This window comes from Caloenas nicobarica, chromosome 5, assembly GCF_036013445.1.
Source record: "Caloenas nicobarica isolate bCalNic1 chromosome 5, bCalNic1.hap1, whole genome shotgun sequence".
Taxonomy (NCBI): Eukaryota; Metazoa; Chordata; class Aves; order Columbiformes; family Columbidae; genus Caloenas; species Caloenas nicobarica.
Genome location: NC_088249.1, coordinates 42,281,841 through 42,294,248, shown reverse-complemented (window position 1 = coordinate 42,294,248; position 12,408 = coordinate 42,281,841). Strand labels below are relative to the sequence as shown.

At 49.0% G+C, this 12,408-nt stretch overlaps 2 protein-coding genes across 8 annotated transcripts in view; one reads left to right on the top strand and one right to left on the bottom strand.

Moving 5' to 3' along the window:
- The first annotated feature begins 1,126 nt into the window (after nt 1-1,126).
- Nucleotides 1,127-12,287, top strand: ARFGAP2 (ADP ribosylation factor GTPase activating protein 2). 3 transcript variants are annotated; one of them, XM_065635056.1, is made up of 17 exons: nt 1,127-1,306; nt 1,568-1,686; nt 2,576-2,648; nt 3,182-3,313; nt 3,402-3,482; nt 4,297-4,399; nt 5,011-5,067; nt 5,638-5,682; nt 6,796-6,848; nt 7,259-7,395; nt 7,921-8,052; nt 8,520-8,648; nt 8,729-8,857; nt 9,236-9,362; nt 9,472-9,562; nt 9,681-9,799; nt 11,463-12,287. In XM_065635056.1, exons 1-17 carry the CDS (start codon nt 1,235-1,237, stop codon nt 11,481-11,483), a joined length of 1,620 nt encoding a protein of 539 aa, XP_065491128.1. In that variant the 5' UTR covers nt 1,127-1,234; the 3' UTR covers nt 11,484-12,287. The 3 variants fall into 3 exon arrangements, with proteins under 3 accessions (XP_065491128.1, XP_065491129.1, XP_065491130.1); XM_065635057.1 differs by lacking the exon at nt 5,638-5,682; XM_065635058.1 differs by lacking the exon at nt 1,568-1,686 and having other exon boundaries at nt 1,130-1,306.
- Nucleotides 12,221-12,408, bottom strand: part of CSTPP1 (centriolar satellite-associated tubulin polyglutamylase complex regulator 1) — an 81,644-nt gene continuing 81,456 nt past the window's right edge. Inside the window, exon 9 of one of the 5 annotated variants that reach the window (XM_065635065.1) lies at nt 12,221-12,313. In XM_065635065.1, the coding sequence (XP_065491137.1) occupies nt 12,295-12,313 (19 nt within the window). In that variant the 3' untranslated portion in view covers nt 12,221-12,294. The remainder of the gene's footprint in view (nt 12,314-12,408) is intronic. The other 4 variants (XM_065635064.1, XM_065635060.1, XM_065635066.1 and 1 more) reach the window with 4 other exon arrangements.

The window sequence follows — 12,408 nt, the reverse complement described above, 5'->3', positions numbered from 1 at the left end:
GTTTAAGATTTCAGCAAATTTAGCTTACTAAGTAACATGAATCAGATAGTATATTAAAAGTCACACAACCTTATATTTCTAAGTGATTCATTATTTTTAAAACACAGTTACTTAAGCTAAATCATGAGTATAAAACTTAAACTGGGCTCATCCAGTGATCTGTGATTAGTAAAAGATCATTGCCATACAGCCACACTTGTCTAGCAGAGAGAGCTCAGGCTGTCACATTTATGGAATAAAGTGATTGGCTCATAGCCACATTGCATACAGTGGGAAAATATGCAAGAGACTGCTCGTACCCACAACTTATTGGCGACCAGCGTGTTGTTCTGCTGCCTTGTGGGTTTCCAAAAAGGAGTTCTTGGCTCTGCTACAGCTCAGGCCTTTACCTGCTCTGGAGCCCGCACCAAACTGCTGCTGGTTTGGTTGAGGGGAGTCGAGTGCAGCCGCCAGACATACTGCTGATCAGCTTTTGGTGTCCTTCTGAACCTCTCATCGCTCTGCACTTTTTTCCCTAGGCTAAAGCATGAAATGGGCTATACGCCATTGACTTTTAGTTCAAAGCACAACCATATTTTTCTTCCATAACTGAGTGACTTTCTAGTCCATTCCTTCCTGCTTCCAGGCATGTAATACAGCACTTTGAGGCCATGACACCAGATTTGTTCTGAAATAACAACTTCCCCACCTTCCTTACTGCTCAGGATGAGGTAAGCAGTGCTGCTCGCTGCTCTTGAGAAGTCTCCAGCTGACTAAGTAATTCCTAAGCCTGTTCCCCTGTGCTAGTGCGCCAGGCCCGGCGTCCCGAGGCGCGGCAGGTGATGCTTCTCAGGGCAGCTGGCCCGAGGCCGCCACTGCCTCCCGGTGCCGCTGCCCCCGCCGTGAGGGGGCTGAGGGGACGCGGCCACGGGCCGGAGCAGCGGATGAGATGATGGCGCGGCCGGTGCGAGGCGCCGAGGAGGGGCCTCCACCCGAAACACCCACTCCTGGGCGCCGGGGCCGCCCCGAGCCCGGGGAAGGCGGGGACGCGCAGCACACGGGTGCGGCGGTTGGAGCGGTTAACGGCGGAGCGCCGCCGCGGCCATGGCGGTGGGGCGGGTAGTGGCGGAGCGCAGCCGTGACTCGCCCGCGGGCCGGTGTGGGCCCAGGCGGCACCCGTACTGCGGCCCCACGCCTGCGCCGATTGGGCCCGGCCGGCACCCATCGCCGCAGTGGTGTGTGGGAAGGAGAGATCATGGCGGCGGAGCCGAGCAAGACGGAGATCCTGACTCTCTTTAAGCGGCTCCGGGCGGCGCCGGCGAACAAGGTAGCGGGGAGGCGCCGGGCGGGCTCCCGTCATTCCGAGCCGGGCCGCTTCCCTGCGGCCGCTGCGTGGGCTCGGGCCGGGCGCCGCTGGGCTCCAGGCCGCGCTGCGGCGGCGGGGCGGCCGGGCAGGGGGCTCCTGGGGCGCGGGGAGGGCTCGGGGAGAGCGGCCGCGCCACGGGGAGCGGGGCCAGCGGGCTGCGCAGGGAGCGGAGGAGCGGCAGAGCCGCCGCCTCAGCCCGGCCGTCCCTCTGCCTCCCCTCAGTCGTGCTTCGACTGCGGCGCCAAGAACCCGAGCTGGGCCAGCATCACCTACGGGGTCTTCCTCTGCATCGACTGCTCCGGCGTGCACAGGTCCCTGGGCGTGCACCTCAGCTTCATCAGGTGCGTGCGGGGCGGGGGCCCGGCCGGGGCGCCCCCCTGGAGCGGCCGCGGGGCCTCGGTTGTGGAGACGCGTTGTCACGGGGTGATCGCCGCGGGTTTTACGTGGTTTGCTTGCCGGAGGTTGTGGGTCACTCAGCCCTCCCAAGATGGAGTTCCCAGAGTGCTTCAGTGGAACACAAACGTGTTCCTTCTGCTGACCTTGCGGAAACGCTGCCTGGGCTCCCGGTTGTAGAAGCTGAGTGTGGTGGGTGAATCTTGTCAGTAAAGCACCAACACGGAAGTTTTTATTGTAATGCTGAGCAAGGCAAAAAGATTGTTATCTAGTTTCTTCTGTATTAACCTAGTGGGGAAGATGGCGTTGGATTTTCAGTCTGTTGTTCCTATTTTCAGTACTTGTAAAATACAGCATTTTAAGCAACAGCACTGTGACCTTTACTTATTCAGAGCCAAGTTGAGTAACCAGTATGAAACATGCTCTGTCACTTGGCTTTACTTGTTTTTTTTCTCAGTTGCTTTGTCATGTGTTCTGGCCTGATCTATGGGACGGGCTGAACATGAGTCTCTCGTGTTGTGGTGAGATCATATGTGGAATGAAAGTTGTTGGCCGCGCTTTCCTAGCTCCAGCTCCACCCTCTTAAGCAATACAAGTGAGAGGTCCTCTAAGGCTGGACACTGTTATTTGGCATGAAACTGAAAATAGGTTTTTTCCTCACTTTAAAAGTTCAAATTAATTTGTTATGGGAGCAAAGAAGTTACCAAGATGCTCTTTCTCCTTTTGCCTCCTATACTCTGGGCTAGTAGCAGGATACCTGACCATTTTAGCTCGGAGCTTGCTTTTGTATTTGGCATGCCAGCATGTTATTAATAAAAATAATTTGTTCTCACACAGGTCCACAGAGTTGGATTCTAACTGGAACTGGTTCCAGCTGAGGTGTATGCAAGTGGGCAGCAATGCCAACGCGGTGAGGAGCCTCTGTAGGCATTTTGCTTGCTTTCCCTATTGCATCCCACATCCTCTGTTTCTTGTCTCTTTCCGCTATGTGGCTTTCAGGGTACCATCCTCCCCATCTTTTTTTGGAAATGTGTAATGAGGGGAGATGTTCGTCAGGTGTGCTTGGAAGTCAGACTGTGACCTTTAAATGAGTTGCATTCTGATGTTCAGATGTGTCATTTCCATACATGTCATTTAAATGAGAGATATAGTCCTCTTAAAGGAAAGGAGTTAGTAACACCGATCAGTTCAAAAGCTCATGCTCACCACTGTGACTCAGAACCATCCTGCTGTGGAGGACAGGGGTGGTTTTTTAGCCCTCTGGGCTCTGGAGTGAGGCTTTTTGGAGAAAGCTGGTCCATGAACGGGTGGTTCATGCTGCGTGCTCAGTATTATATCGCCTGTCTCTGAGAAGCTTCCTTTCTGTGTTGAATTTGAGTTATGTCTAATGCTTGCTTGAGTACAATCTAGCAGTCAGGAGACTGGATGTTCTTCTCTTTTCAGACTGCTTTCTTCCGCCAGCATGGCTGCACCACCACAGACGCCAACGCTAAGTATAATAGTCGAGCTGCCCAGATGTACAGGGAGAAGATCCGACAGCTGGCAAGTGCTGCCATGGCCAAGTACGGCACTGATGTAAGTCTGAGCAGCTCTGTACTGTTGAATGTGTAGCACTGGATGCTGAGTCTTGTAGCATGTCTTTTTTTCCCTCTTCTCTCTGCAGCTGCTTATAGATGGACTGAGTGGAGCCCCTGGGCACTCCCCTGACAAGAGTGATGCTGATTTCTTCATGGAGCACACACAGGTGAGATCTGTGTAAACCAGACAGCCTTAACAGCTCTTCAGTAGCCAGCTGTTCAGCCAGTAGCAGTACTGCTTAATTTGGGAAGACTCCTGTGTACTTGTTCAGTACTAACATGGAAGAACTAAGATTCAGTCAGCAGCCTGGGACATAGTCACAGGTCTAAACAATCCCTCATGGGGCCTGTAATATCTATGTCTTTTGTTTCTGAGACCATCTTTTTCTTCAAGGAATACTCAGAGCTACCAGCTACTTCCTGGAAAACGCTTTGTGTGCTGCGTTGATGCACAGTCTCTTTGAACAGTTAAAGCCAGGACTGGCTTTGAACGTCTGGTTTAGTCAGCTTTTCAGTGCATAGACCCTGGTAAAGTGGGTTTGGACAACTGTTTTCACAATGCTAGGTGGACTTTCTCAAGTGAATAGAGCAATGTGAGAATTGGCTGTGTCGAAATAAAGACAGAGGAAGCTGAGTTTATTTTTTTCCAGGGAAACTCATTCACAATCTTTCTCCCAGATTTAAGCTCATCTCTTTAACCGAGCAAGTCCTCACAGTAGCCAACTCCGATATTACTGTTGAGAGATACTGTTGTTCCTCCTGGCCTTCCATTCAGCTTAGCTTCTGTTTTCTTTAATTTTTGTCCCTGCTAAGGGAATGTGGACTTGTCCATATGTTATCTTCACTGAAGGCATAGTATGGAGTTTGGAACACATTTCCTTTGGCCTAAAACTGAATACAAGTCACTAAACCTGAAGGAGGTTCAGGATTGTTTGATTTATCCATCTTCTGCGAATCACTGGAATGAGTGTCTCCTTGCAGTCTTCCAGTACCTGGGATGTAGCAGATGCCAGCCAGAATCCTGCACAGTCTTCCCCAGAGGTGGAAAAAGCAGTGAAGTCAGCAGAAGGCAGCGAAGTGTCGAGTGAGTTCCCTGCTGAATAACTTTCCCAAGAACCCGACTTCATTTCCAGAAGCATATACTTCCCCACCACAGTTGGAAGGGCTGAGCTTTTGCTTTGGTTCAGGCTTGAAGGAGTGGAAGCTCTGTGCACTCTATGATGTTTAGTTAAATTAGACGCTGCTGTGTTTGGGATCAGTTCTCTGCTTTTCCTGAAATGTACACAAAACTGTGTTGGGGGTTAGGTGTCCTGTTTCCCTGCTTCCAGACATAACTATTTGTTTAAAGACTCGCTTCTGAATTTGGTGGGTCTGGAAATATAAAGCAAAAAACTGTTTCTAGGCTGAATGACAAGGAAACCAAGAATCCGCGGGTGCAGCTGTAATTTGAGATGGTTTTGTGTATTCCTCTGCAGAGTGTTTGCTTTCTTTTAATATGTTAAAAACACTGCAAAGGGAATAACTTGCTCTGTGGAGATGTAAAGTTGTGCTTGGGAAACTGCACTTTTCAGACTGTAACTTAGCTTGTTTGGGGTGGGGGCAGAGGCAGTAAAAAAGTGGGACCGTGAGCATGCTGAAAAGGAAGGGGTTGAGAATCTCTCTGCTGAATATTCTCTTCTGTGTTTGTGCCCACAGATTCCAGCCAGGGCCCCTCTATTGACTTGTTGAGCACATCTCCTAAAGCTCCCCTAGGTAAGTAAGACTCTCTGCTGTCTCTCAGATCAATCTTGCTCTTACACCTGCTGTTCAGCAGTAAGTCCGGTGGAGCTGGAACTGATGAGCCAATTTCCAGAACATCTAAAGGAGCTTATCTTGCTGTGGAGCGGGTACTGACGATCTCCCTAAACCCCAAAACCAAGCCACAGTTTACTGGAGGTTTCCTCCTCCATTGGTTGGTCAAGTTCAAAGCTGTCACCTTCCCAAAAGCTTTTCATTTTTTAAGCTTTGGGCAAAATTTGCATATCTAGATTTGCATATCTAGAACTTGGCTGATCAAGGCCACATGACTCTGGTGTTTGTTGGTGTGTGTGGTTCTCCGCACCTCCCCAGAAGCTTTGGAGGCAAATTAATTTTTATCTTCTAGAGTAATAAGGATTTGTATGTGATTTCTCCGCTGCCATTGCTGTCCTGGATGCACACACAGCATCTAGCTGGAGCTTCTTATTGAGAATATGCTCCTAGCCCACAGTGGGTTCATCCTGGGTGGAAAGCCTGCGTCCTCAAGTGTCTCTTCATCCCCCGTGTTTTATGTCTCTTCCTCAGACATGTCCATGTATCTGTCAACACAAGGGCCCGCTCCTGCCAGAGGTAACTGGCCAGCAGCTGGCCTGCGCTGGCTGCTTGTGACAGCTCTGCCTGCCCCTTCTGTGATTCTGCCTTCAAATCTAACTTTAGCTTCCTGTGCTTGGAGGGAGAGAATGAGCCAAAGCTTTCATGTATCATATTGGGATATAAACCAGCTGTTCTGTATCTGAAAGGGGATCTTATAGGCATTTCTATTAAATGTTTCCTGACAGTAAAAAGCAAACCAAACAACCCCAAATTAAATGTTAGAAACAGCAAGCCGAAAATAGGCTTGGCTAGTGTGAATGTTTGGAACCCCCTCATTTCAAAAACTTATGGTAAGACTAGAAAAGATACACGAAAGGCTGTCAAGAATGTTTGAAAGCATGGGCTGACAAATGTCATGTGGGTGTAGAAAGTAAGGAGACACTTCTGTGGAAGAAAAACCCAAAAAGAGCAATAAAAGATCTTAGAACGACGTGCTGGAAGTCAGGAAAATGTCCTGGGCAGTCCCTCTTTGTTTGCTTTGTTCTTACACTTTTCCCCAGGCATCTGCTGCTTGGCTGTACCTTGGCTCGTTTTACAAGTGTGGCACATGTCATGCCCTTGGACTGACAGATTCCTGGTGCAAGGTGTTGGGAAACCTGTTGCTTTTACAGCTCACTGCACTTTAGGTCCATTTTGTTGTTGGTCTGTTCATGTAAACATGACTTTAGGGTCCTTGCTTCTTTGTCCCTAAGACATTGGTGAGGCATGCACTTTCATACGACCCTGAAGCTGCATTTTCTTGGATTTATGTATGGAATAAATCTAGTCTTTCTCTAGCTACCCTGATCCTAGTGGACAGGGTAATCAACTGCATGACACTGGAGGAGCTATTCAAAGGCCTTAATTCACTTGACAAGTTTCTCCAGTGATAGACATGCTTCTCTAGGCCACCAGCCTGCAATTGTGGAGCTTCTAAGTGCATCTTTCTTAACTGGGTGAAGCCACCCAGGCTTCTGATGTGAAGCTGCATGGTGTGTCCTGGACTCTGTAGCAGCTGGACTGTGGTGGATGTTCATATGGTTTGCTGACTAATTTTAGCTTCTTCAATTAATTAATTTCTGCTTATTTGCCACTTTCCTCCTCTTGCAGAACTTAAATCCTCCCTCATTGGAAAGAAGAAGCCTGGAGCTGCCAAGAAAGGGGTATGTCTGAGCTCTTGTTTTATGGAGAGGAGGTAAAGGATGTCTTATGTTACTGCTGTCCTTTCCCTGGCGCCTGCTTTCTGTCCTTAACCAAGCTGTGTACTGAGAGATCCATTTGGGGAAGGAAGAGCTTTGATTATATCTCTGCTTATTTTGAAAGATGGCATTAGGCTTTGGATCATTACTTGGTATGGTCTGAAGCATGTGTGGCTGATCTCTTGGCACTGGTGGGTTCACTCTTGAGCATTCTTCCATTCTCTCTGTTGCAAGCTCCATTGAGTCTGTACGTTGTGACTACATGGGAAGACTGAAGGCCTGATCAGTGCAGCCAGGAGTAGGATTCTGGTTTTCTTCCATGATGAACAATCTAGGATGAAGAAATCACAATTTTTTTGGTTTTGTTTTTCAAGTTGGGTGCAAAAAAAGGTCTTGGAGCCCAGAAAGTGAGCAGCCAGAGCTTCAGTGAGATTGAGCGGCAAGCCCAGGTGGCAGAGCAGCTGAGAGAGCAGCAGGCAGTGGAGTCCAGGAAACAAGCTGAGGAGTCCATGTAAGTGCCCTGTTTGGGCTGAATACCTTGCATACATAAGGCAGGAGTAATATGAGGTCAATGCTGTTCACCCTAGAACCACCTATGTGAGTACAGAACATGCTGCATGATATCACAAGCAGTAGCCAGTAGAGTAGTCCTTACAGCAGGGCACAAGTTATGCTGCCATATTTTATTCATATTAGCATGCCCCTGGAAGAATGTAAGGAGCAGATACGGAATTATTTTGTGCTTCTGTTCACCTTTGGACAGGACTGAAAAAGGCAAAGACAGAACTGGATGGTGCATTCTGTCGGGGGGTGGAGGGGCAATGCTTGCAGTCATGGTTAGCGAAAAAAGAACTGAATCCCAGTGGAGATGAGATGGGAAGTCAAGTAGTAGCTTCTCTGCAAGGATTTTTGGCAGAGCTGTTGTGAAAATGGGTGTTTTGAGGGGTCGTCAGGGTTACTCTCCCCCTTGGCCCTCCACAGCATGGGCTGGGGGGAAGAGTAATGAGCCAGTACCCACCACAGCTCTCTCCTTTAGAGTCACCTCAATGCGACTGGCTTATCAGGAACTGCAGCTTGATCGGAAGAAGGAAGAGAAGAAACTTCAGAACCTTGAAGGGAAGAAGCGTGAACAAGCGGAGAGGCTGGGCATGGGCTTGGTGTCCAGAAGGTATTTGGCTGTGGGTGGCAAAGGACAGATAGGTGCCTTGGAAGCACCCCGCTCTGGAAAGGTTTCCTGAAGGCAGTAACTTGCTGCTCTTGTAACAGATAAGGAGCCAATTTAAAGTGCTCATATGCTGAACTGTCTAAAAATGCTTCAGGTCCCAGAAAGAATGTTCAGGGGTTCTCGTTCTCATTCGAGCTTTTCCAGAGATGTGTGTGGCCTATCAGTGTCAAGCCCTGCTGTCTGGCAAGATGTCCCCCTGCAGAATATGTCCTTAAGAAGGTAGTTCAAGACTTGTGAGGGAGTCAGGATAAGTTAGCCAAGTGGTGAAGGGGGCTGGCATCCCAAACTCGCCCTTGAGATTTGTGGCACTTGCCATGCCTGTGAAGGCCGGATTCAGTTTTGAGGCAGACTGGTGGTAGGGGCTGGATCTGTCAGACCCGTTGGCCCTGACTGCCTCTCTATTGTGCCAGTTCTGTTTCACACTCGGTGATGTCTGAGATGCAAGTGATTGAGCAGGAAACACCACTGGCTGCAAAATCTTCCCGCTCGCAATTGGACTTGTTTGAAGATGCTGGAAGCTTCACATCTGGACCCCCCAAGTAAGACCCAGCTTCATTGTAGTCTTTGACTTATTCCTGAATTTAATGTCTGGCCTGAATTACCTGTTTTGGGTACCTAGGTACAAATACAGTCCCTTCTCATTTGAAGATGCATTTGGCTCGCGGTGGGAAACGGACTCTTCATGGGGTATGGACAAAGAGGAGGAACCTGAGGTGACCATCTCCAGTATTCGGCCAGTTTCAGAGAGGTGAAGTGCCTGCTGTTGTACTTTCCTTGTGTGGGGGACAAAGGGATGGGTCTAGGAGCTCTGGGGAGAGACATGCTGCTGTGTTATGACAGGAGCCTTGTGCTGCAGAGGATAACACATGTGGACAAGCCCAAGAAAAAGGGCCTTCAGTGAAAGAGGCTTGGGCACTTCTTTTCCTGTCATGTCCCCAAGTTTGATATGGTTTTACAGTCCTGAGGGCTGGCTGTCCTGAGGTGGGGAGAGGAGAACCCTGATGGTAGCTAGTGCTGGAGGGTTTGTTGCTTTCCTTTGATCGGATGGGGTCTGAGAGAGAAGTCTCTTTCTTTCATGTGTTGGTGAGCTTAAGCAAAGGTATCTCTTCTCTTTTTTTTCCTGTAGACCCACCAGTAGGCGGGAGACAGAGAACAGGACATCCGTTGTAGAATCCAATGAAGCTCGTCAGAAGTTTGCAGGGGCTAAAGCTATCTCTTCGGATATGTTCTTTGGGCGGGAGGCAGATGCTGAGGTAGATGCAATCTGCAGTGCTTAAGCTGGTACAGCTCTGTCTTCATCTTTTCTTGTTTGCTCAGGTCCTACCTTGTTCACTTCTTTTATAACTGTTCTGTTTGCTGCAGTATGAAGCGAGATCCCGACTGCAGCAGCTCGCGGGCAGCAGCGCCATCAGCTCTGCAGACCTGTTTGGAGAGTCTGAGAATGTGCACTCAGGTTTGTGAGCACTCAGCAGCTTGCAGAAGGGGACATCTTTGGAGGACCTAGACTGGAGGGGGCTGGGGTGCTCTCTGGAGCTGAGGGACTCCAGCCTAACTCCTGCTGGTTCTCATAGGTGGCGTGTCAATTGGAAATGTCCTGCCTACAGCTGACATTGCACAGTTCAAGCAAGGAGTGAAATCAGTTGCTGGCAAGATGGCTGTCCTAGCCAATGGAGTGATGAGCTCCCTCCAGGTGAGGTTACACTGCGGTACATTCAGGCCCAGTCAACATGGGTTTATGAAAGACAGGTCCTGTTTAACCAACCTGATCTTCTACGACAAGATGACCCACATAGTAGATGAGGGAAAGGCTGTGGATGTTGTGTACTTAGACTTCAGTAAGGCCTTTGACACTGTATCCTACAGCATTCTCCTGGAGAAGCTGGCAGTGCATGGCCTGGATGGGCGTACTCTGCGATAGATAAAGAACTGGCTGGAGAGCTGGGCCCAAAGAGTTGCGGTGAATGGAACCAAATCCAGTTGGTGGCTGGTCACGAGTTGTGTTCCCCAGGGCTCGGTATTGGAGCCAGTTCTGTTTAATCTCTTTATCAATGATCTGGATGAGGGGATTGAGTGCACTCTCAGTAAGTTTGCACACACCACCAAGTTGGGTGGGAGTGTTGATCTGCTGGAGGGTAAGAAGGCCGTACAGAGGGATCTGGACCAGCTGGATCGTTGGGCTGGGGCCAGTTGTATGAGGTTTAACAAGGCCAAGTGCCAGGTCCTGCACTTGAGTCACAACAACCCCAGGCAGCACTACAGACTCAGGGAAGAGTAGCTGGAAGGCTGCCTGGTGGAAAAGGATCTGGGGGTGTTGATTGACAGCAGCTGAACATGAGCCAGCAGTGTGCCCAGGTGGCCAAAAAGGCCAACAGCATCCTGGCTCGTATCAGGAATAGTGTGGCCAGCAGGACTAGGGAAGTGATTGTGCCACTGTACTCAGCACTGGTGAGGCCCCACCTTGAATCCTGCATTCAGTTTTGGGCCCCTCATCACAAGAAGGACAGTGAAATACTAGAGAGAGTGCCGAGGAGGGCAATGAAGCTGGTGAGGGGCCTGGAGCACAGGTCTGATGAGGAGCAGCTGAGGGAACTGGGGCTGTTTAGCCTGGAGAAAAGGAGGCTGAGGGGAGACCTTATCACTGTCTACAACTACCTGAAAGGAGGTTGTAGCATGGAGGGTGTTGGTCTCTTCTCCCAAGTAGCAAGTGATAGGACAAGAGGAAATGGCCTCAAGTTGCACCAGGGGAAGTTTAGATTGGATATTAGGAAAAAGTTCTTCACGGAAAGTGTTGTCAGGCATTGGAACAGGCTGCCCAGGGAAGTGGTGCAGTCACCATCCCTGGAGGTGTTTAAGTTAGGTTCTTAGGGACATGGTTTAGTGCTAGTTAGGTTATGGTTGGACTCTCTGATCCTGGGGGTCTCTTCCAACTGAAATGATTCTATGATTGTGTGATTCTAAGCTATTGTTGTGCTCAGGGACTTCCACTATATCTGGGCTTCAGGTCAAATCATCATTGTCTTCTCAAATTGCTGGAAAGTCTCAGGTAGAAACCTGTCTTTTGTAGCTGATGACTATGCTACAATAGCTGAGCAATTCCTGGTGGTCATTGAACTCCCCTTGGCCAACCTTACTCTCCTGGTGGACAGGATGCCTTGTTATGTCTTATGCCTTTCCCACAAATCCCAGGCAGAACTTAAAAAGTTAAGGCCATTTTATGTCCTGCCATTGCATGGTGTCTTTTGTAGGTAACCTTATGCTGCATTCCAGTCACAAACACCCCAAGAACTTGTTATCTATCTCTGGAGTTTGCATGAAGTGTTGCAACATGGTGTCTTGGTGTGTTTCCTCCCCAGGATCGTTATGGCTCATATTGATGACCCAGGGACTGCAACTCAAAGGGAAGCCAGCAAGAGGCACTGATGTCACCTTTGTCTGGAATAAACTCTGCAGGATTGTCTTAGTTTGTCTGGAGTGGGTGGGAAGGGGAGAAGGTAAGCAAAGGGGGACAGGACATGGCTGTGCCTAGGATGCTTTCCAAATATCTCTGGATTCCACTCTTATTAAAATTCAATGTGCCCTCATACCCACTGCTATCTACTAGCCAGTGGAGACAGGCCTTCCTACAGGGTCAACCTCACTGCTGTAAAAAATGACAGGAACTCCTGGGCTGCCCTCATCAGTGTTCCTGTCCCTCTTGGCCCATACCTTAGCTCACCAAGTGACAGAAGAAAGGGGAATGCTGTTTTTTCTGAGCATCATGTTACCTGCTTCCCACGGACATGACTGTTTTTTGTTCTGCTCAGTGCTCCCAATCCATGGTGCTGTGGAATCCTCTGTATCTGCAGGGTGTTTGACTTTTACCATGGGATAATCCTTTTTACTGTCTTGTAAACCAGCATATATTGTTGCAGGAGAAAAAAAGCAAAGATTATTTTTTTAGCTTCTAATTACATCATCAGCAAAAAAGGCCCAGGTAAAGAAGTGCTGTAAAGATATTTACTGGGTTCCTGGTTGTTTTGTTGCCCATCTTTGGACTGAGATCAAAGTTCCAAGCCTCTGACTTCATGATGAGGTGAACTTCTGAAGCGCAGCAGTGAGTGAGGACTTTCATTTTACTCCTGTTCAACTTGGCTCTCTGCTCCTGACTCTGGTTTTAACAAGACCGTGTTTTTTCTCTTCCTTGGACTACAGTGTTGAGAACTGGCTAGTAAGAAAAAGTGGGGAAAAGAGCTTGTTACACACTATTAGCAAAAAGAGGGGCTGGGGATGTTCTGAAGTTTCTGTTGGGCACCCTCTCCC

What these genes read in the sequence shown, in the direction of transcription:
- ARFGAP2 (XM_065635056.1), top strand. Translation starts at nt 1,235, where the DNA reads ATGGCGGCGGAGCCGAGCAAGACGGAGATCCTGACTCTCTTTAAGCGG. An exon ending in GGGCGGCGCCGGCGAACAAG is followed by an intron (nt 1,307 to 1,567) that starts GTAGCGGGGAGG and finishes GCCTCCCCTCAG; the next exon opens with TCGTGCTTCGACTGCGGCGC. An exon ending in ATGGGCTTGGTGTCCAGAAG is followed by an intron (nt 8,053 to 8,519) that starts GTATTTGGCTGT and finishes CTATTGTGCCAG; the next exon opens with TTCTGTTTCACACTCGGTGA.